The 23,202-nt window shown below is 31.1% G+C and overlaps 3 protein-coding genes across 8 annotated transcripts; all 3 read left to right on the top strand.

Moving 5' to 3' along the window:
• The first annotated feature begins 4,019 nt into the window (after positions 1-4,019).
• LOC111307730 (protein CORTICAL MICROTUBULE DISORDERING 2-like) lies at positions 4,020-9,128 on the top strand. Of its 3 annotated transcripts, none has more exons than XM_022905873.2 (5): positions 4,035-4,292; positions 5,163-6,227; positions 6,763-7,071; positions 7,699-7,790; positions 7,917-9,128. In XM_022905873.2, the coding sequence occupies exons 2-5, from the start codon at positions 5,265-5,267 to the stop codon at positions 8,788-8,790; spliced, it is 2,238 nt and encodes a 745-aa protein (XP_022761608.1). In that variant the 5' UTR covers positions 4,035-4,292; positions 5,163-5,264; the 3' UTR covers positions 8,791-9,128. The 3 variants fall into 3 exon arrangements, with proteins under 3 accessions (XP_022761606.1, XP_022761608.1, XP_022761605.1); XM_022905870.2 differs by having other exon boundaries at positions 4,046-4,298; XM_022905871.2 differs by having other exon boundaries at positions 4,020-6,227.
• Positions 9,129-10,077: 949 nt separating this feature from the next.
• Positions 10,078-16,627, top strand: LOC111307731 (calreticulin-3-like). Its single transcript, XM_022905874.2, has 14 exons — positions 10,078-10,337; positions 10,611-10,718; positions 11,842-12,034; positions 12,432-12,690; positions 12,901-12,957; positions 13,053-13,100; positions 13,348-13,434; positions 13,510-13,567; positions 13,965-14,032; positions 15,008-15,103; positions 15,186-15,242; positions 15,344-15,427; positions 15,934-15,966; positions 16,349-16,627. Exons 1-14 carry the CDS (start codon positions 10,226-10,228, stop codon positions 16,358-16,360), a joined length of 1,272 nt encoding a protein of 423 aa, XP_022761609.2. The 5' UTR covers positions 10,078-10,225; the 3' UTR covers positions 16,361-16,627.
• Positions 16,628-17,920: 1,293 nt separating this feature from the next.
• Positions 17,921-23,184, top strand: LOC111307732 (putative hydroxyacylglutathione hydrolase 2, chloroplastic). Of its 4 annotated transcripts, none has more exons than XM_022905876.2 (8): positions 17,921-18,079; positions 18,949-19,131; positions 20,351-20,554; positions 20,957-21,080; positions 21,275-21,375; positions 22,041-22,115; positions 22,205-22,303; positions 22,886-23,184. In XM_022905876.2, exons 1-8 carry the CDS (start codon positions 18,026-18,028, stop codon positions 23,030-23,032), a joined length of 987 nt encoding a protein of 328 aa, XP_022761611.2. In that variant the 5' UTR covers positions 17,921-18,025; the 3' UTR covers positions 23,033-23,184. The 4 variants fall into 4 exon arrangements, with proteins under 4 accessions (XP_022761611.2, XP_022761613.2, XP_022761612.2 ...); XM_022905878.2 differs by having other exon boundaries at positions 17,936-18,079; positions 18,880-19,131; XM_022905877.2 differs by lacking the exon at positions 17,921-18,079 and adding an exon at positions 18,353-18,478.
• Positions 23,185-23,202: the final 18 nt, after the last annotated feature.

The raw sequence follows: 23,202 nt of genomic DNA on the forward strand, positions 1-23,202 counted from the left end.
CCTTTTCTTGTCAGTGGTTGATTTAAATTTGTTCATTTATAATATAATAAAAAATTATAGATTAATTTATCAATTTTATTGTTAAAAAGGATTTTTTTAAAAAAAATTTGGCGGGATTTAGATTTTTTTTAATTTTTAATTTTTTAATATTTGAAATGTTCATGAAAAAATTTAAAATATATTTGCAAAAATTTTACTTCAAAAATTTTTTTATTTTTAATTTTTAAAAATGTTTATGAACATCTTACTCAAAAACGTAAATAAGCCACTGCTAGAGTCGAGAAAAAAAAAGATTCGAAATTATAATTTTTGATGTAGTTCGAATCAAATTTTTTTATATGATTCAGATTAAATCAAATATTAAATATATATATATATTAGATTTAAATTAAAAAGTGAAAAATTAAAAAAAAAATTGAATCAAATTATATATTTTTATTAATTTTTTATTTTTTAAATTTTTATTAAATAAAAATAATTGTTTTATATATAAATTTGTTTAAATATATTAAAAAATATATTAAATTATCATATAAAAATAAAAAAATTATATTTAAAAATTTCATAAAACGAACCAAATCGATAAAATTCAATTTGAATCATATCATATAAAAGCTTGAATCATATTTAAATCGTATTTTAAAAATTTATAATTTTATATATTATCCGAAAAAATTAGACTGAATTCAATCCAATTCGAATCATTATCAACTCTAATTATTGTAATATAGGTTAATTTAATATTATTATTGCAATTAAAAAAAATTTTGATTGGAAAAAGTGAATTTAAAAAGTGTAATGCGAAAAATGCTTAAAATTTTAAAGTATTTGGTAAAAAAATATTATGAGTAATTAAAATATTTAAATATATGTAATAAAGAAATATTAAAAACATAGAAATAATAAAATAATTTTTCCCTCAAAAATTTTTTTTTTCAAAAATATACCTCCTAAAAACTTTTTAATTTGGATGAAAAAGTAAACTTTCAAACTAAACAGGCTGAAACAAATTCAGAAAATTTTAAAAACGACATAATTATATTGTAAGGGAGATTTGGTTGCCACTATATAATTTATTTGTAATAGTCCAATTTCAACCAAATTCCAACTGAAAAGATATTCCAACCACAATGCAAAAGCACGAGATTCTTGAAGATAAAACACAAATATTTTATGCCTTTAGGAATAATTTCAGGTACAATTATGTCAGCTAAAACCACCCGAATCATAGAAATAAACCATTAATTTTTATCAAAATCCGTTAGTTTAAGTGTTAAAAAATTCGATTATTTTTAAATAAAATTTTGATTTTAAATTTTATGAATTAAAAAAATAAATATTAAAAAATTTTGTTTATCTTTGTTTCAATTTCATATTAATCAAAATTCAAATAATTATCAAATATTGGATCTCAAACAAAAAAAAAACTATTAATTTCTGATGAGTTGGTTGAGAGTAGGCCAAAGTTTTGTGGGTCGAAATTAACCAACTACTAAACAATCTTATCGGAAAATTAATAAAATAAACAAAGGTTTAAATCTATAATAAACTAATAAACACGTTAAACAAATAAATTAACATAAAATTAGACTAAAGTCATGTACAACTTTTTTTTTATATGCTTGAAAACGACGTTATTTCAGATTTTGTTTAAATTTAATATTTTATTTGAATAATTTTAAAGGCATATTTTTTTATATCAATTTAATGTACTTGGATTTAATCAACACTTTGGCTTGTTGCTTTAATATTTTTTTTTTAATATTTGAAGCTATTAGATATTGACTCTAAATCATTAAAATTAAAATTTTAATATTTTATTAATAAATCAAATAATTATTAACGTTTCTTTAGTTTCATTTTTTTTTTATTTTTCATTTTTCATTTATGATTTTGCATGGCTTATAAAATTTACAACAGAAAAAGAAAATAAAGTGCCAAAACAATATAAAAAAGATAAAATAATTACTTTTTCTCTAGGAAAATTTTTATTAAAAAATCAGATTTGTTTGGACCTTTATTTATGAAAATTAAAACAAAAAATAACAAGATAAGAAGGGAACAATCTATCTAGCCAAAGAATAAAAAAAAAAAAAAAAAAGGGGAATAATGTAGTATGGTTGCTAGGGGCCAGAGACTCAGAATGTGTTTTTAACCTTAAATATTGATTTTTTAAATATTTTATAATAATATGTTTCCAAAACTTTAAAGGTGTATGAAAAGTATTTTTTTATATTTTAATTTATATATTCAAAAAAAAATAAATTTAAATTTTAAAATTTTTTTACCACTATTTACAAATAATTTAAAAAAAAAAAAATTGACCACAATTGAGTTTGGCTATTCCCTTGCGATTAAAACACTCAAACACTTTTTCATGAAAATAATAATCTAAACATCGATAACTAACTAATATTTGGAAAAAAATTGAACTAGTAAAATTGTTTATATAAAATTAAATCAAGAAATTATAAAATTTTCATATCAATTTTGCACAATTATACCAAACAATTTAATCATAGTAAATTTTAATTTCATTTGGACTACCTTTTATTAATATTTTTTCTATGCTTAAGTTGTTTTTCATTGGGTCCATTTTTGCACCTCTTGCCACATACTTGATCACATGCTTTGATTCATGATATTTGATAGGGCCTTTCCCATTAAAACAATGTGGTTAACATTAAAAGACAAAAACAAAATAAATAAATAAATATAAAAATTATCATATTTATTGAAAGTAAAATTTTTAAATATTACAAGTCAATTAATAAAAAATATTTTTAAGATACAATAAAAATAAAAAATAATTAAAAGAATTTACTATTACTATATAAAAATAAACTCATAAATAAATAGTTTAAATATACAAATTTATTATTATTATTATTTAATTATATTACAAATTGTTAATTGATTATTTAATAATTATAATTTAATTATGATATAATAATTAATTAATTATATGAAATAACTTAAAAAACAAAATAAAAAGAAGCAATTATCTCGGGGTGTGACAAACTTTTTTTTTTTTTTTCCATGTAGACGACAAGCCATTACCTTGTTTCTAACACCTCAATTACTCTTGCACATGCAACCATTTACATACTTAAATAAAATAATATTATTTCCATTATTAATCCAATTAAAATACTAAAAAAACCTTCACCTTATTCAAAATTTGAAATATTAATAAAAAAAAGCTTATATATGAATATTTATAGATAACTTATCCTCTCTGCCTAGGTTGCTAATTAGTTCTTACACATAAGAATTCTTTCAACATTATTTCCTTCTCAAAATAAAAATTTTTTTATATTATTTTCTTTTTGTTTTGTAAAAAAAAAAAAAAGTGGTTTATTTTAAGTCAATACAATATATTTTGATGAAATTTTTAAAATTTATAAACGAAAATTTTAACTATATTTTAAATGCATATTTCAAAATTTAATTTATTAATAAATTAAAAAAAATTATCAATTATTTATTAGAATGTCAATTTTATCTATATCAAATGAAAAATTTTCTCAAAAAATAATAGAGATGGAAATGTGTATAATTTTAAAATTTTTATCAAGTAAGAGATGAGGACGGATGATATATCATAGTTTGGTACTTATATCCATATTTTATATATATATTTAGTAAATAAATATTATTAAATAATATAAATTATTATTTTAAATAAATTAAAATTAATATGTTTCTATTTAAAATATATATTAATAATATTTATAAAAAATTATATAAATATGTAAGATTAAAATTAAAGAAATATATATTTCAATTTTTATTTCTTTTAAATTAAAAATTACAAAAATTATATATATCCATTAAATATCTAAAAAATAAAAATATATTTGAAATACTTATTTGACATAAATATGAAAATATATATGCTGTTCCATATCTTATCTATTTATATCTTCCAACATATATGAGTTAATATTATTTTATAGATATAAATTCCAATACATTTTTTTGCTATTGACATTTGACATCACAACTTAGTACATATTGAACTCATTCCACTCATAAAAAAAATGTAGAATCTAATTCCAAGTTGGTCATTATGGTTTTTGTTTAGAAATTGAAAATTGAAAAACTTGTAATGAATAACTTATTCTCTCTGCCATAATTCCTATTCAGTTCTGGTAAGAATTCTTGAAACCAAATTTGCTTCATCTCTGCCTCAAAAAAGAAAAAAGAAAAAAAAAAAAAACCCATTTCTTTATCCCATCTGTTCCTTTGTTTACCAAAGTACTGCAACTCGATCGAAGCTAGAAGCCAAAGTATGGGTCAGTTTTTTTTAATTCATTGTATGTTTGTGCATGTGTTTGATACATTAGGTGTGTCAGCTTCTGACACACATCTCTCTCTCTCCTTATTTCCTCGTCTTTTCTCTCTCTTCTGTGTTATGTCATTCATGGATTAAACCAGGCAATCTTTTATTCTCATTTTTTTACCCTTTTTCCTGTTTCCTGCAAAATTTCAGCAACCCCTTCTCAAGCTTTGTTTTTTCTCTATCTACTTCCTTAAAAGGTCACCTTTTTTAAAGTATTGCTGGTGGTGGGTTGAGTTGTATTATGTGACTTCAAAACCAATCCAAAGTTTTTCAGATTTTCACTTCTTTTCCATTCCCATTTTGGGTTTTTGTAAAGTAAAATAGTTTGTTAGTTGATATTGGAGAGGGGGGGGGATTCTCTATAAACTGCCAAAGGCCCTTCCATCATTTATTAGTTTGGTCCTTTTCTTATCTGGGTTTGGTGGAATTTTTAGCACATTTTTGCTCCATTATTGTCGTTACTAGTTACTACTAATTATTGAATACATCTCATTTGCTTAAAATTGGTCTATTATTAATGTGTTTTTTTGTTAATAAATCTCTTCTGGGTTGTTGTCTAACCTGATGTTTTCCTTCTCTTTATTTGTTAAACTAATATTAAAGATCCCAAAAAGCTGCAGCAAAGCAACCACACTCATCTGAATCTTATACAATTTATTTCTCTCTTTGAATCTTAAGCCGTTTTATGGTAGCAAAGCATAATCCCCATTCTTCAATCTATATGTGTTGACAAATGTCTTGTCCTTGATTCTTGATTCCTTGTTTCACGTTGGGTTTTTCTCAATCTGGGTATTGACCAAAATTCTTTATTTTTCAGTTTCTTTCATTCAAGGTCTCTGTTATTCTCTCATATAGAATCTTTGAGTTTCTTTGTCTGGGGTTTTTGTTGTAAGAGTAATGCAAATTGGAGGAACCCAAAATGGCAAATCTTGTTCCCGGGGTTCTTTTGAAGCTTTTACAGCATATGAACACAGATGTGAAGGTTGCTGGTGAGCACAGGTCATCTCTATTGCAAGTAGTGAGTATAGTTCCTGCACTAGCAGGAGGTGAGCTATTCCCTAACCAAGGCTTTTACCTTAAGGTTTCAGATTCATCTCATGCTACATATGTATCACTCCCTGATGAACATGATGATTTAATTCTTAGTGATAAGATCCAATTAGGTCAGTTTATTCATGTTGACCGGTTAGAATCTGCTTCACCGGTTCCCATTCTTCATGGGGTTAGGCCGGTCCCTGGGCGACACCCTTGTGTAGGGAGCCCTGAGGACATTGTTGCAACTCATTCTCTTGGATTCCTTAATAATGGTAGTAAAAGTGCCTTGGGTTCAAAACCTGGAGAGAAAGTGAAGTCACCATCAAAAGCAGTGTTAGGTAGTGGTCATAATGGGGAGAAAGACAAATCTGTTGGGAGTAGATCAAATGGTGGTGCAAAGGAGGATCAATTGGATAAGAAAATTGCTTCTTTGACTAGATCAAAGTCTCAGTCGACTAAACCAGCATTGAGTTTGGATATGAAGAAGGAATCTCTGGGGAAATTGAAGGCACTGAATTCGCGGTCAATTCCTTCTTCCCCCACAAGTTGTTACTCATTGCCAACTTCTTTCGAGAAGTTTGCCACTGGGATTAAGCAACAGGCAGAAATAAAAGGGCTGAGGAAGGGAAGTCCCAAGGTGGGATCGGTGGAGAAGGCAAGTTCTTTTCATGGGGTGAGTCCAACTGGGAAAAAAGTACCTGTAATTAAAACTTTGGTTCAAGGGATTGAGCTAGGGGCCAAGGCTTTGAGAAAGAGCTGGGAAGGGAATATGGAAGTGAAGGGTAGGGACCATTCTAAACTTAGGGCTACCAAGCATGATGCCAAGCGAGAATCTCGGAGCACTTCTGTAAGTTTTCTTGTTCTTGATCTGTTACTTCTAACTGAGTAAAACATAAGGAAGTTCAAAATATGAGATAATAGAATCTATTTGGTTCCTTTCTCATACATTGATTTTTACTGTTTATATTTGTTGTTCAATTCGTGGACTGATATTTCTTGAAGAAAATAACTTAAGATGATGCTTGGACTCTAGTTTAAGTTTAGGATAACATGTGTGACATGGGTCTGTTTGTTCTCTTGTTAGTTTTTCCTTTTAATTGGAGTAGATTTTTGAAGTTCTTGATATGTGTTAGACATGGGTATATTTGGAAATTTGAAAAGTTTATGCATCTAAGAATAATTCAAGCTGTTTTTTGGGAATTTGATTGAAAGAGTTCAAGCACTGAATATGACTTCCCCTTCTATATTATCTTTAATGTCAAAATGTTTTAGAATCTTGAAAATACATGTGTATTATTTCTGCATTGTCTCAAAGTCTTGTTTTGTCAAGCTACTTTTTTCTCTTCTTCTTTATAATTGAAATCTGGATGCCATCATGCCAGGCTCCTAGAAAGAGCACATCAAGTGAAAAGTTGCCATCCAAGGAGGAGACCAAGCTCCAGACATCTACCAGGTCATTAAAAGAAGAGAGTAAATCTCAGGTGTCAACTAAGAAAGTCACAGCAAACGGAATGTTGGATGACCAAGAGAAACTGAATAAGCCAAGAACTTATGTTGGGAAGAAATCTGGAGAAGTAACTACTAATGGTGGCCTTGGGAACTTGGTTAAGGTTCCGATAAATAGTAAAAGATTGACAGATGGAAGTGTTTCATGGGGTTCACTCCCCTCTTCTCTTACAAGGCTTGGAAAGGTATGAACATATGACTCTTGGGATGTTGACAACATTCTTAGCTTTTATATGAAAGTCTCTTTTAAGGGTTAGCCTGCTGTTGTAAGAAGGTTGTATTTGCTATTAGCAAATTCCTTTTGAAGAAAATTACCTAGTATAGATTTAATTAAAGCTAACTTATGGTGCAGAAAAGTGTTTGAAATCTCAGTTTTCGATTGTAGCATGCAAAAATATAGTAAATCCAAGAAAACTGAGTCTGATACATTGCATAATTGGCTTGAGCATCAGGGCCATAAAAAATTTCGTTATTTAATCCTTACTTCCTTTTTGTTTTTCTTTCGGTGAACAAGCAAATGGATGGCCTTTGTTATGTGCTTTAAGGTAGTTAGTTTCCTTTCCCCTTTGGCATCATCATTCAGGCGGTTATCTTGAACTGATGTTTTAAAATGATCTTTACATGATAATTTTATTTCTTAGTAGTCTCTAGGCTATGTGGTTGACAATCAACTCTTTGAATGGCTACAACATCCATTAAGTGATGCTTAAGGCTCACAGTTTGTCATTAATAGTTTATTGTGCTTGAATTGACAGTTTAATTCGCATTCTGGCATTATGAAATATATGTCGAATTTATGTTTGTTGTTACAGGAGGTCATGAAACACAGGGATGCAGCACAAACAGCAGCAATAGAAGCTTTACAAGAGGCTGCTGCTTCAGAGAGCTTACTTCGATGTTTAAGGTATGGCTATTTAACGATAAAAAAAAATGTTAGAAAAGAAAATGATATAAATTGCCAGTAAAAGCTACAACTGATTGCTCTTTGCTTTCTTGTATGACATGTTTGGTTTACTATTTTGTCTTGCAGCTTATATTCTGATCTTACTACCTCTGCCAAGGAAGACAACCCTCAACCTGCAGTGGATCGGTTCTTGACCCTCCATGCAAGCTTGAATAATACTCGCATGATTGCAGATTCTTTATCAAAAACTGTTCAAATTGGTTCATCTCCAGAATCTGAAGGGAACCCATCAGAAGAGGCAGTAAAGGTCACATCGGATAGACGGAAATATGCGGTTTCATGGGTGCAAGCTGCATTGGCTACCAATCTATCATCCTTCTCTGTATTTACCAAAGAACATAATTCGATGCTGAGTCATGCTTCAGCTTCTGCACAAAGCCTGAAGACTACCCCTGCCAATCAAAACATATTAATTCTAGAAAATTCTGCTAAGAATGCTTCTGCAAAAGCCCAAGGGAAAACCCGTCCGGTAGTCGGCTCCAAGCTTGTAGCACAGGGTATTCTTCGCAAACCAGGGGATGGTTCAGGCCCTGGTCCAAAAGCACAGGTCCAACCACCACCTGAAATATGGACAAGGGGAAATGGCCTTGACGAGGCTGTTGACTTGGCTGAAATGCTGCGAATGGAATCCCAGGATTGGTTCTTAGGATTTGTGGAGAGATTCTTAGATGCCGATGTGGACACATCTGCTTTATCAGACAATGGTCAAATAGCTGGGATGCTGACACAGCTCAAGAGTGTCAATGACTGGTTAGATGAAATTAGTTCAAACAAAGATGAAGAAGAGATGCCACACGTTTCATCAGAGACAATCGATCGGCTAAGGAAGAAAATATACGAGTATCTTCTTACACATGTTGAATCTGCTGCAGCTGCTCTAGGTGGTGGATCACAGCCATCACCACCCATCCGAGCAGTTGAATCAAAAGCCAAAAAGTGACTCAGGCAAGTCCACATGACTGCAGTGTTGATTCACAGCAGTTAGGCCCCTCATTTATCATTATCATGTATATAAATCCTACATGGGTTTTGAGGTATAGATGCAGTAAATCATATCAAAGAAATGCGTTTGATGCAAAGTGCAGGTGTTTTCTTTTTTTTCTCCTTGGAACAAACAGAAAAAAAGAAAAAAAAGAGATGACTTTGGTATTTGTTGTCTGAAATTACTATACAAATGATAACAGTGTGAAAGAGTTGGGAACCTGAATATGTATCTTTGAAAATTCATTTGAGAATCGGGAAAGTATTCCATAAAACTCAGTTCCCATGGCAGTGAAATACTGGTTTGTCATTTTCAGTTGATGGGCATTGCATTGTAGATGGTATAATTAGATACCATGCACAAGTACATTCTTGCAAGCACTTCCAAGCTCCAACTTTGATTTTTTTTTTTTTTATTATTTCAAGTTAAAAGTTAGAACATTCATAACTTTAAATAGCATACGTACTATAATATGATAAAGAATAATAATAAAGTAATATAATTTAAAATTTTAATAAAAATTATATATAAGTTTAATGAAAACAAAAAAATATTTTTGTGTGTAATGTGTTAACATGAATTCATGATTTACAAATGATTCCAATCTATTAACCCGTATAAAAAATATATGCAACTAAGTCAAATTGTTTATGAATAAGTCGTATGAGTAAATATAAGGAGGTCGATGGATAGGGTATGGAGAAAAAAAAAACATATTATCTTTATTTTTTATTTTGTATTTATTTTTGTATTTATATTAAATAAATATTTTAAATTTATCTTTATTTTTATTTCTATGAGTATTTAATAATATTGATAATTTTTGTATCCGTGACTTTTAAAAATAAAAAATATTTTTTTAATTTTAATTTTAATTTTACACATTTAAATAATTTTTTTATAAATATATTTTTTTAAATACAAATATATTAATTATATTAAATTTAAAATAAAATTTATATTATTAAATAAAATATAATTTCTTAAATATATAAAAATATATTTCCTTGTTATTTATCCCCATTATTTATATCCGATAAATAATTTAAAATTATACTCAATTTTATCTTTAAAATTTAATAATCATTCTCGTCTCTATTACGGAAAAAAATTGAACTCAGTCTAATTTTGATAAGAATGGTATCCTTAATATTTGCGGTTCACTATGGTAATAGAAGGGCTTAAATGACATTACGCATTGTTTATATTTAAAAAATAAAAAAGAAAAAAGAAAAAGGAGTTAGTACCGACGGAAGGGAGACGTTTGAAGTGAGCTTGACTCGGACTCACTGCCTAATTTCTACAATCAGCTTCTTTCTTTGAGATCAAAACTCTGGAAAAAAAAAAAAGAAAAAAAGAAACCCATTTTAATGAGTTAAAATCTTTACAGGAAATGGGAAGGCTCGCCGCCAAACAGTCGCTTCTCCGTTTATTTTTCCTTCTTCTTCACTTTCTCGTCTTCGATTTCGCTTTCTCTGAAATTTTCTTCGAGGAACGTTTCGAAGGTAAGCAAAAAAAAAAAAGTTATAATAACTTTTAATCCTTCATTTTTTTTTTAAATAACAAAAAAGATTGATTGTAACTAAATTAAACAGGTAGATGGTAGTGATAAAAAAAGAAGGTTCTGGAAGTTCTAGTCAAACACGTTGACTCTAATTTTTTTCTGGATTATCAATGAATAAATGCTGTGTTTTTAATTATTTGAATTAATTTATTCGGAGTGAATGTGATTGCATATGGGTGTTAATGTTTTTTATTTTTTTGAGATTTGGAAACAGATGGGTGGAAGGGCCGGTGGGTGTTATCAGATTGGAAAAGGAGTGAGGGAAAAGCCGGCACCTTTAAGTACACTGCTGGCAAGTGGTCCGGTGACCCTGATGATAAAGGTATTCTTTTCTTATCAAGCATTTATTGCATGCATATTTACTAAGATTTTAGAGATTTAAATGCTGGAAAAAAAATGATGGATTAATCATGAAGTCTAATAATTTAAGATGAAATATGCCTTTTTTCGAAGCTTGCATTTGAGATTTTAGTAGATTTTAATGCTGGAAAATAAAACAAAATGATGGATTAATCATGAAGCCTAGTAATTTAAGATGAAATATGCCTTTTTTGAAGCTTGCAATTGCTTCTTTCTAGTGTGTTTTTAGCACATATGTTTCTTTTCGCTATTACAGGATGTTTAAGTAGAGTTTATGGGGTGTTCTACACTTAAAAGTGAACTTGTGAGTTGTAAAACTAAAAGGATTTTAAGTTGGAGTGAATCCCAGAGCCTGATTGTGCTGAAAAAATTTTATAGCTTGATGTTAATTATGTCTTGAATCTCTTATTTCTGCAAATTGTCATGGAAAGTCTTTAACTTCAATGAAATAGGATCTATACTGCACCTTTTTTTATGAAAGCGGTTTGTAGCATTAGTGATAGAACAGTTATTAGTTCCTTTTTTTTTTGTTCCCAGTGACCTATTTGTTGTCTCTAATTTTACTTCTAAACTGTTGGCTGTAATAAAAGATCTTGATCGCTAGGTGAGCAGAAATCATGAATAATAGAAGTTGTGACATTTGTCATCTTGGATGAACTTTCATGATGGTTACATCTGGTTATATAAGTCTATTTTTACGATGTGTGAATTTGCAGCTGCTATGCTTCCCAAATTTTAACACTCAAAGTGGAATGGGTCCGAATTGACTGTGTTCTATCAGACTTTTTTTAATTGTATGGGTTTTCATTAGACAAGCAATTGTCACTTGTTCAGACAGATTTGCGTTTGACTAATAGGACGTAGAATAAGATGTCTAAAAATAGATTGCTAAATGGAACACGGTTAATCTAGAGGAGCTACTGGGCCTATATGAAAATTGGCTGCAGATATCCATCACTATATTGGCTTAAACTTTTGAAGTAAGTTGTCCAGCTAATATGGAAGGCTAAACCAATTAAAGTCTGTGTATATGCAGAAAAGCACTGCTGACTTAGCTATTTTTATTATGCTTGGATGTCTTGCAGGTATTCAGACATATAATGATGCCAAACATTATGCTATCTCTGCTAAGATACCAGAGTTTAGCAACCAGAACAGAACTCTAGTGGTTCAGTATTCTATTAAGTTTGAGCAAGACATTGAATGTGGCGGTGGTTACATTAAGCTTCTCTCTGGTTATGTAAACCAGAAGAAATTTGGTGGCGACACTCCTTACAGGTCTGGCAATTTGTTTAATCATATAAAGTTTTCATGTTTCCAGATCTTAGATAATCAACATGCAAATCCAGACTGAGATGACTGACTGCTCACCTGCAATTTGGTTCTACAAAGTATTTCAAAGATAGGTGGAGGATATAAAGCAACATAGAAGTTCACTTAGTGAGGAGTAATGATATAAACATACCTTATTTTTTATATCAAAGTCATGTGTATTGCCTTTGTCTATATATTTTGGTATCCATATCATTGTGTGGTTTTAGATTGCATCCTTTACCTGTCCTGTTGGAGACATTTGCCTTTGTTTTTGAGATGTTGTTATAGATAGATAATACTGTTAAAGACTTGTTTCATATTACTTTAAACACTAGCTGATTGGCCTTTTGCCATGGTGCAGTTTGATGTTTGGACCAGATATTTGTGGCTCACAGACCAAAAAGCTCCATCTTATACTATCCTATCAGGGACAGAATTATCCTATTAAAAAGGATTTACAATGTGAAACGGACAAGCTAACTCACTTTTACACGTTTATTCTAAGGCCTGATGCCTCTTATAGCGTGCTAGTTGATAATAGAGAGAGAGAATCTGGTAGCATGTATACTGATTGGGATATCCTTCCTCCACCAAAAATCAAGGATCTTAAAGCCAAAAAGGTAGGAACCCAAGTGTCAACATAGGGTATTCTTGGACAGACAGGAAATATGATATCAGATATGATGTATTAACACACTACAAAGAACTTGAAGAAGCATTGATTTTGTACAGTTTACCATCTGGAAAGAATCAGAGTTTCTGTTATTGTTTTTTGAATTTGCTGGCTTTAGTTTAACTACCCTCCGCCCTCACTTTCATTCTCTTTACAGCCTGCAGACTGGGATGATAGAGAATACATTGAAGATCCTAATAATGTCAAACCAGAGGTAGCACATGCTGCTCATCTTTTTAGAATATGATGTCTGAAATGATCATGTGATTTACTATGAACTAAACACTTCTATTATCTGGTTATATGCAGGGATATGATTCTATTCCTGCTGAGATTCCAGATCCAAAGGCAAAAGAGGTTTGTACTCATTATTTAATGTCCAAGGTCTTATTGTCAGATGCCCAAAACAGTTTCAAGACAGGTGTAATTTGGACTCAATACATATTCCTTTCTTTTGTCTAATCATGATGCCTCTGTATTCATCATGTGTTTAGCCTTTCTTTTTCCCCTTGAAGGATGATAATTAAGCTCTAATTATGGTAATTGATGTGCTTTCAATGATAAGAAGGCCCATTCTTTACATGCTTTGACTTTGTTCTTATAGCCTGATGACTGGGACGACGAAGAGGATGGTATTTGGAAGCCACCAAAGATCCCAAATCCTGCATACAAAGGACCGTGGAAGCGTAAGGTGCTTTCAAGCTACTAATATTACATAAAAAGCAAAATCTCTGCTGCTGTTCTAACTTTTGCATCCCTTCTACAGAAAATCAAGAACCCCAACTATAAGGGAAAGTGGAAGACTCCATGGATTGATAACCCAGGTATGTCTTTTCTGCTAGATGTCGGTACTCAGTAGCTTGATGGTAAAATTACACATTTGAAACTAGAGCATGAGCAGGGGACTTTAACTTGTCAGAAATGCTTGAATATGGTCTATAAGTTGTTGCTGAGCCGCAGTCTAAACCACTCTTTGCATATCTAAACATTGACCTGTCAAAGATTGGAAAATAAAATTTTTTACTTTGAATTCTTTTCCAAAGAGAGAGAGGGAGGGAGGTAAAAAATACCTCCAAGTTTCAGTGCAGACATTTCTGATATGCTTTTCATTTGAGTTTTGATGTATTCAATCATTTCTTATCTATGCCTGTCTTCAATCCAATGTGAATGTATACTGTCTAATTTCTGTATTCATTTTTGCTTCCTTTTTCTGTCCTCTAGAGTTTGAAGATGATCCTGACCTTTATGTGTTGAAACCAATAAAATATGTGGGTATTGAAATCTGGCAGGTAAGCATCAAACTTTTCTTCATGTTCTTGTACTGGTTGAAGATTGAACTTCTCTTTTCAGGAACAAAAGAAATAATCCTACTGTTCCAAAACTGACTACTAGCAATATTATTTCTTTTGTCAAAAGAGTTTATTATGTGACATATTAACAAGGTCAATAATATATCCATGGTTACACTTAGACTCAACACATTAACTTCTAGTTTTGAACTAAATAGGATTGATGTGTGGATTGTTTCCCTTGATTCCACCCCATGGATGCTCATTCTCTTTGTAAGATTATCAGACAGCAACTTTGTCCTGGCTTTAATCAGTTTTACTGGCAGATGTTTAGGGCATCGCTTTTCTAGGAGTTTGTTTTAGCTAGTGTTGTCCTGGTATCCGAATGTACCTAAAAAGACAGTGAACCGTTTCTACTACTTTGGCTCGTGTCTTTAATCTAAGTTTGACATCAACTTCCACCATGCTTCTTGGGTAGTTTTACTTAATCAATATTGACAATGCCACATCCCTAAGCTATGCTGTGCACAAGCATACCATTTTAGGCAATATTGTCTCTATTTCTTCTTGATCAGTGTCACTCATACATTTCTACAGATTAATGTTTCTTAGTTAAATTTATGCTGTGCAGCATCATTCTCACTTTTAGTCAACATTCATTTTAATTTTTTACATGTTTGAAACTTGGTACCATAATGCTTAACTAATTGAGGATGTCATGTTATGAATTATTTAGTATTTAATGCATTATGCTAGATAAAACATAAATAGTTCTTTTCAGGGAATGTAATTAAAGAATTTAGCATAAATGAGAAATAATATATTTGCTTGTTTGTTGGAAACCCACGAAGAAGACCTAATTCTCTGACAGTGAATTTGAAGTTAGCTTGACTTTGAAACCTAGTAAACATATCTGTTGGAGGGAAAAACAGATGAACTAATAGCTGATTACATTTATTGGATTTCATATTGCAGGTAAAGGCTGGTTCAGTTTTTGACAACATATTGATTTGTGATGACCCGCAGTATGCAAGACAAGTTGTAGAAGATATTTGGGCAAAGAATAGGGAGGTGAGCTCTTACCTTTCAGGCTTTATGCTTATTGTCAATTGAAGTGTCTATGTAGCTAATTAAGTTGCATGAAAATTTTCAGGCTGAAAAGGAGGCCTTTGAAGAAGCAGAGAAAGAAAGAAGAGCTCGGGAAGAGGAGGTTGTTAGCCTGTGAATTTGATTTCTCTTGGGACTTGAGTCTGGAATTAGCTGTATTCTTTCTGAATATTTGTTGAAGCCTTTGAATGGCTCTTTTTGCAGGAAGCTAAGAGAGCAAGAGAGGAGGGTGAAAAGAGGAAAAGAGAGAGGAACCATCGATATGGAGACAGGAGGCACCAAAGAAGGGTATTTTATTTGTCTTTTTTGTTTTTTTTTCTTTGGGAATTTATTTAATCAACATAAAGCCAATGACCCCATGCATGTTCATTGTTCAAGATGTTTTTGGGAAGTGAGAGAGAGTTTTAATCATAACATAAACCAAGTCTATGGTAATTTTAGTTGCTTCTTACCTGTAGCTGTGGCGTGTGGTGCATATCTTAAGTAGCAAAAAATTTCTTGACAGCTTGTAACTGTTGATGATATTTAATGGGTTCTGATTGAATGTATATATCCCAATAAATTGGAAGAAAACATTTCTAGGCTACTTAGAAAGATAATGGTGACAGATGTAATCATGGGTTAGTTTGAAGATTGAGATTGTCATTGTTGCACCACGTTAGAAAGTGAGTCAAGTACAAAACTGTTGGAATGTGATTTAGATCATTATAATTTAGTGTTTTCAATTTTCCCCTCTTTTCCCGGCTGCATTAAAGTATGAGTTGAAGTTTAATGATTTTTTTTTTCTTTGGCAGCATGATCCCCGCGATTACTTGGATGATTACCATGTAAGTGCATTTATCTTTTTGTTCCCTTTCAATAATTTCCTTTTATGAAATCATTTCCTTTTGGTTGAACTCTGTGGTAAAAGTTGCTATCTAATTCATTCAATGCCAGGAGCAAACCACCATTATGGTGAAGCTCTTGGGGCTTCCCTTCCCCTAGTTTAGATTATAAGAAATATTAAGAGACAATCAACAAATAAAGTTATGGTGAAAGTTGCATTTAAGTCAATAGATTTTTCCTTTTTCTTTGAGCAGTTTCTTAATATTTTCTGTTGTTCAATGTTTTTTCTTGTGCATGAGTTAGCACCAACAAGAATAATTTTGACCCTAACTCTAAAGCATTCTAACCAAACTCCTAACCCAATTCTTCTCTGTTATCCTGCAGGATGAGCTATGAGGTGTCGACTGCTATGTCACGGATCTTCTGATTCATTTCATCGTCGAAAAAGAAAGAAAAAAAGCAAGCTGCCATGAGAGAGGTAGCATTGGTATCTTTGTCTGAAGCATGTCTGTTTCCTATTGTTGTTGTTGTTGTAACATTATTATTGCACTAATATGAATCCCTAATTCTGTGATCCACAAGTATGGATGTTACTTCCACTGTAAGCAAATCTGTCTTCTGCATTTGCATTAATAAACTGACCCTAATTAGTACTTTCATAAATTTCATCCAAATTTAAGTTCACTATTTAGTTTCATTGTTGAAAATTTTAAATTTTAATATTATGTGTTTATTTACTAATTCCTTTGCATTGAAAATAAAATTTCTTTAGAAACTTGAATTAAATATATATATATATATATATATATATAGTATAAAAGAGATCGCAATCTAAAAATAATAAGAAAAGGAGATTATACATGTGAGATTTGATTTTTATTTAGGTAATGAATTTGGGTCTTCTTCCTTCAATTAATAATTCATATATTTATTATCGTTGCTTATATTTGTAAAATCTAACATAATTTGTGAATTTTAAATATGTAAATGATAATAAAAATATGTACTATTAAATTTTCAACAAAATTCGTGATTAATGAACGGTTTTATTTTGATCGAAATCTTTAAATGTGTAACCTTTAAGTCCCTCAAGTTTCATTAAATTGTACATTTTAGTCGTACTTTACTGGCATATAAAAAAGTTTCATTTATTTCAATAAATTTCCTTAACAAAGAATGATAGATCATAGCTTTTATCATTTAAAAAGAAGAGCTTAAATGGAACAATCGAAATTCTCAAGGGTGAATCTAAAAATTTAAGAAAATGCTAGGCACTAAATTTGCATTTTAAATTTTTACTACTAAAAAATATTTTAATAAATAAATAATATTATTGGGAGAAAAAAAAAAGAAAGATGGGGAGACCAGTTCAAAGAGTGGTGGCCGGTGGGTGAAGCTTACAATGTCCCACAAAGGTGACAACGATCATGACACCAACATGGCCCAACCTCACTTCCACGTGTGATTCCACAAGGCCTTTAGCCCCTTTAAACCCTCACGATCGGTAACTTTATCATCACCGCTAAATGGTCAAAATTAAATTGAATTATAAACGCGTTTCGCAGTATTCTATATTCCATCAAAAGTGACAAAGGGGTCAGAAATATTTATTTAATTTTTTTATTCAGCAGAAAAATTTTTCGTCACAAAAAAAGAAAAAAATATAAATTTTCTCTCCATAAAAAAAATTTTATTAAATTTTCCTTTGGCCAAAAAATTTTCTTTATTTCAAAATTAATTTGTCATTTTTTTCTCTGCTCTAAAAAACAAAAAAAAACTTTATTTTGATTTTCTTTTTCACTAAAAAAATCTTTCTCTGACAATTAATTTGCCATTATTTTTTTTTCTCCCCCACATGTACAAAAATATTTTAATTCAATTTCCCTTTTTTTTTTTTTTTTACCTCAAAAGAGAAAGTTTCTTTTCATTTAAAATACAATTAATAAATTTATCATTTTTTTCCCCACACCAACACAAAAAGAAAAACACCCATTATTGAGTGACAGCCCATACACAGTTTCTCTCTCTAAAAAGTGAAACTTTCTCTTAAAGGAGAAAGATATGCAAATGCTGCCTAAGGCTTCATCTGCTATGGCCTCCTTTCCTTCTTCAAGGGTTTGGTTCTTTCTTCTTTTTCATTTCTTTCTTGTATTTTTCACTGTGTTTTTCTTTTCAAGTTTGTTCTTTCTTTTGTTAAATTTGTATTTTCTTTTCTTTTTTGGAAGAAAATGGAAATAGAATGGTAAAGATCTGATTTTTTCTTTTACCCGTTTGAGGAAAATAACAATTCTTGTTGTGGCTAATTGAGGAAATGGATGTTTTTGTTTTGTACTGTTTTCTTTATATAACCTTTACCTCTGGCCTAGAGTTAGTCTAGTTTTTGCTTAATGGGAAGTCTGAGTTTTGGCTTTTGTGATATATAATTTGCTTTATATTCCATTCTTAACTATCTTTTGTTACTTTTGCTTTGATTTTCCAAAATTGAGTCGTATGCTTTTCTATAGTTTTGCCTTAGTAAGAACAATTGGAACTGAGAAAGATAGCAATTTTTTTGTCATCACATGTTGATATGAATCTTGTCTTGTCAATTGCCATGGTCTATGCAAATGAGATGATTTCTCATATAGGATTTGTGGTTGGTTTAAAGAGTTTTCATCTTCTAAATTGCATGATATGAATCATTTCCTACAAGTCATAAAAATAAAGCTTTGGCTTTGATATGAACTTGTGGCTTTCTCTCTATGCATTTCTTTGTATATGTGGATATCTACGATGTGAGTTGTTTCATGCAGAATGTATTCATGAAAAAACGATTGGTGGTTTACAATCTCGATTATGAGTCAAAACCTTTTAACGTGATTTTGTATTATTATTTTCCTTAGAGCTTCTCTAAAATCTGTTGATTCTTATTGCAGGAATTTTTTTCTTGAATCTATGTTGGTTTATGGTATTTAAGTTTGAAAGCCTGCTTTACAATGTTTTAGGTGAGGAGTGGGCTCTGTGTGTGGCCAGACATGAGGCAACTTTGCATAAGAAAGGGTCTTGTGTATGGTTTTATGCGCTTATTGTCAACACCCTTAAAAACCTTGCGCGGAGCAAGTCGGTCTCTTAGGGTTACAGAGTTTTGCAGTGTTTCCAATATGTCTTCCTCTTTACAAATTGAATTGGTGAGCACACCTCTTTCTATCTTTCTTTATTTTGAATATGTGGTTTTCATCACTTCCACTTTTTTTAATTTGCTTCACTGTTTATTGGCCTTCTTTTTTTCAATTCATAGTTTTTGTTTGTTATCATTTTAACCTTGTTGGTGCCATCATGAATTTTGTTCTTATGTTGGATGTTCTGCCATTGTTAATAAGAATAACTTCAAACTTGGCTTTTATGAGTGAAGGTGCTGCTTCACTTTTTTTTTTTGGGAAAGGGGGGTTGTTGAGGATAACAAACTAGAGCTCCTTGAACTATTAGGTTCAGTGGCTTTATCCTCCCTGATTGTTTCAAATAATAAGTAGATATTTGTTTGAATAGAGATGCTAAGATATTTAATCTCACATCAGCTTTCAAATGATTAAAATGATATCAGAGTTCAAATGGTGAAAAGACAATGTGGAAAAAATCAAATTCAATGTATATATTCTCTTATTAATTGTTTTCAAATTGTTAAGACAATTTTAGTTGGAATAGTGAAAAGACAATTTGCAAAAATGAAATTCAAGGCGTTTAATCTCTTATTGACTTATTTTGTCAAGAATTTCATTCAATGACTGATTTTTGTTTAATCAAGCAAGTCTGTTGAAAACTATGAAATTTAAACTTAAAAATTGTTCAAGGATGTTTGCTCAAGTTAAAAGTTTAGGGGTTTAAAGTACATTTGATAATGTTATAAGGATTAATTGTGTATGAATGCAAATTTCTTCTCTTTTGTTTGATATTTGAAGGATAGAAGGAAGCTTTCCAATCTACTTGTATGTAGTGGAACCATCAAACAGAACATTGAAGTTGCACAGTGCAGTTACAAGTCAGTGTGGCAAATGTGGAAGCATCATGCTTTTATCTTCTCCCCTAATTGGTGTCATTGGGTCCTTCCTAAACTAACCTGATACCTTTAACAACTGAGAGATATAATTTCTTAACAGAGCTGCAAGGAATTATAGTTACCTTCTTTGGGGAACTAAGAACCTAAAATGCATTACTCTTAGTTTTGAGCTGAAAGAATGATATTGGATCACATGGTCACTTTCCTAGATTCTACTGTTGGAATAACTTTGTTAAAGCTTATAACTTGAATGTGGAGTTCTTTGATTTGCCATTGTTGAAGGTTATAATAACTAAATTTCATGTAGATTTCCATATATTAGATATGAACCTTTCGCTAACTTTTTTTTTCAGGTACCGTGTCTTAGAGACAATTATGCATATCTTTTACATGATGAGGACACAGGCACAGTTGGGGTTGTTGATCCTTCAGAGGCTGTGCCAGTTATTGATGCTTTGAGTCGGAAAAACCGGAATTTAACTTATATATTGAATACCCACCACCATCATGATCACACTGGTGGGAATGTAGAGTTAAAAGCAAGGTACGGTGCTAAGGTATGAAAATGTCATCTCCTGTAACTTTTCTGTCACCTTTCCTGCTTGTATCAGACAATTAATTTCCTCTCAAATCATTAATTTCATATCTGTAGTCTAATATGGGTCTTTGCATCTTGCCCATAATGATGGGTATTAATTGTACATTGTCCTTATTTGTCCATGTTTGTTAGCTTGCGATGCATGTGGAAGTGGAGTTGTGGAATGCTTGCTCTGCTTTGTCCCTCGTTAAATAAATCTTCTACCAATTTAAGGAATGGATTTTTTTTTTTGCAAATAGTTTTTAGACAATGACATAAATAAGGTTTTTAACTGTTTCTAAAGGCATTTGAATCAAATATTTCTTTTATACAATGACCTATGTAATAGAAATAACACTGATACTTGTTCTTTCTCATGTAGGTTATTGGTTCAGGAATAGACAAGGATAGGATTCCTGGAATTGATATTGTTCTAAATGATGGGGACAAGTGGATGTTTGCAGGTCATGAGGTCCATGTCATCGAAACTCCTGGTCATACCCGAGGTTATATTCATTAGTCAGCTCCATAAAAAATTGTGTGAATTAGATACTTTTTATTATTTCAAAATTCAATGAAAGAATACATGAATGTAGAAAAGTCATGATTGTGGTTCTGCGTTTTTTTTGTTAGGTTGCACCTTCTCATTTCCCTTTCTTTATTATTATTATTATTATTATTAGTAATTTTTCGCATGCAGGTCACATCAGCTTCTATTTTCCGGGTTCTGGAGCAATATTTACCGGAGACACTTTGTTCAGCTTATCATGTGGCAAGCTTTTTGAAGGAAACCCGGAGCAGGTAATTTTGACTTCTAGACTTTATGATATCTTAGTTGACAGTGGACTCCCGAAGAGCAACTATTTCACCTCTTAAATCTAAATAAGAAGCTCAACTAGTTACTCCAATGTTTAAATATCAACAGATGGTAAATAAGTTACTATCTATAGAAAATGAATGCCACTATCAAAGTGCTGCAAATTATTGTTGGGAATAATAGGATATAGAGTTTGAAATTGACTTGAAAGATTTACTAGTGAATAAGTGTTTCACGTTTGGAAGTTAAAATCTAAAAAAAAAATGCCCATCATTTGTTCTCATTAATTTTGCTTTGAATTTCTTAGTCATCATTTTGTGATAAAAATTGAAGTATTAATGGTAGAGTAATTTTTCTGTGAAGTAGTAGTTCAATCATCTCTTTCTGCAGTTTTCCTTATAATTTCCAAAGGAAATGTGGTGCATGGGAATATATTAACCGAAATTATACATGTAGTTCGTTTATTAAAGGTAACTTGGTCTTTGGGGTGGGGGGTCTTCTTTTTAGTAGTTTTTATGTTTGAATGTGTTATCTTTAACTGTACTAACTGTAGGTTTATGACGGGAATATGTCATGATCCTTTATAATCTGGCAATTTTTCGTTTGTTGTTCTTGATACACATCTTAATGACTGAGTTCTATCCGGCAGATGCTTTCTTCCCTTCAGAGGATCATGTCTCTTCCCGATGATACAAATATATATTGTGGTCATGAATATACTTTGGTTAGTCTATTTATCTTTTGGACACCACATAATTTTCCCAGGCTTCGAATTCTGAAAGGCACTAACCATGTATGTACCTATTTTGGCAGAGTAATTCAAAATTTGCATTATCTATAGAACCCAAGAACGAGGCACTCCAAGCTTATTCAGCCCATGTAGCTTACCTTCGCAATAAGGGATTACCTACGGTAATTTCTGGGATTTTCTTTCTTTTTAACTACTTAACTTTTCAGGGGTAACTATGTTGGTGAGTGCTAATTGTGTGTGTTTGTGTGTGTGTGTGTGTTTTTTTTTTTTGACAATTCATCTGGGATTAGATAATGAAATTTGTCAAAAATGAACATTTGTGTGCTGTATATATTTTTTATTCATAATGTGATGGCTTTTGCATTTGCTTTCTATACATTTGCACAGATGTGTTAAGGACTCATTGGCACCCTCCATTTGTGTCACTGCAGTCAACCTGCTCACCTATCCTATTGATAATACTTCTTGAGTCTTATGGTTTTCCTTGTTGTCTTTGATGTGGTACCATCTGTTGGTTCAGCTCTAACCTATTTATATCAGTTGGTTTAGATAGAATCTCCATTTGGTGATCTTGATATGAGCTATTTCCCTACATGATTTGGCTGTGTGCTGTACATCCTTTGTGTTGATTCAACAACGTATGGAATTGCACTTGTCCGTGTCTTGACTCGATCCTTACGCATTGATGTTGCATTTTGAATGTAAATTTTCCATGATAACTTAAGTATAATATGCTGTTTCAGATTCCAACCACATTAAAGATGGAGAAGGCAAGCAATCCATTCCTTCGCACATCTAGCTCAGAAATCAGGCAGGCTTTGGATATTCCAGCCACCGCGACTGAGGCAGAAGCCTTAGGTGTTATCCGGCGAGCAAAGGACAATTTCTAGGATTAGTTATACACGATTCCTGTTTGTGTATAGGTGATGCTAGCCCTTCCATTTGTGAAATAAACACCACAAATGTTTACAAATGTTCATACACTTTTCTGATTTTTCATAATCCTTTTGAAATTAAAATCTCTTAAGCTAATCTTAACATATTATTTGCTTATCGATCA

This window comes from Durio zibethinus, chromosome 22 (assembly GCF_047325235.1).
Source record: "Durio zibethinus cultivar Kanyao isolate XHJ-2024 chromosome 22, ASM4732523v1, whole genome shotgun sequence".
NCBI lineage: Eukaryota > Viridiplantae > Streptophyta > Magnoliopsida > Malvales > Malvaceae > Durio > Durio zibethinus.

Excerpts from the sequence above, each read along its gene's own strand:
- LOC111307730 (XM_022905871.2), top strand. The coding sequence starts at position 5,265 with ATGGCAAATCTTGTTCCCGGGGTTCTTTTGAAGCTTTTACAGCATATG. Across the intron at positions 7,072-7,698 it reads CTCTTACAAGGCTTGGAAAG|GAGGTCATGAAACACAGGGA; the intron begins GTATGAACATAT and ends TTGTTGTTACAG. Across the intron at positions 7,791-7,916 it reads AGCTTACTTCGATGTTTAAG|CTTATATTCTGATCTTACTA; the intron begins GTATGGCTATTT and ends TTTGTCTTGCAG.
- LOC111307731 (XM_022905874.2), top strand. The coding sequence starts at position 10,226 with ATGGGAAGGCTCGCCGCCAAACAGTCGCTTCTCCGTTTATTTTTCCTT. Across the intron at positions 10,338-10,610 it reads CTTCGAGGAACGTTTCGAAG|ATGGGTGGAAGGGCCGGTGG; the intron begins GTAAGCAAAAAA and ends ATTTGGAAACAG. Across the intron at positions 15,104-15,185 it reads TTTGGGCAAAGAATAGGGAG|GCTGAAAAGGAGGCCTTTGA; the intron begins GTGAGCTCTTAC and ends GAAAATTTTCAG.
- LOC111307732 (XM_022905876.2), top strand. The coding sequence starts at position 18,026 with ATGCAAATGCTGCCTAAGGCTTCATCTGCTATGGCCTCCTTTCCTTCT. Across the intron at positions 20,555-20,956 it reads AAGCAAGGTACGGTGCTAAG|GTTATTGGTTCAGGAATAGA; the intron begins GTATGAAAATGT and ends TTTCTCATGTAG. Across the intron at positions 21,081-21,274 it reads AACTCCTGGTCATACCCGAG|GTCACATCAGCTTCTATTTT; the intron begins GTTATATTCATT and ends TTTCGCATGCAG.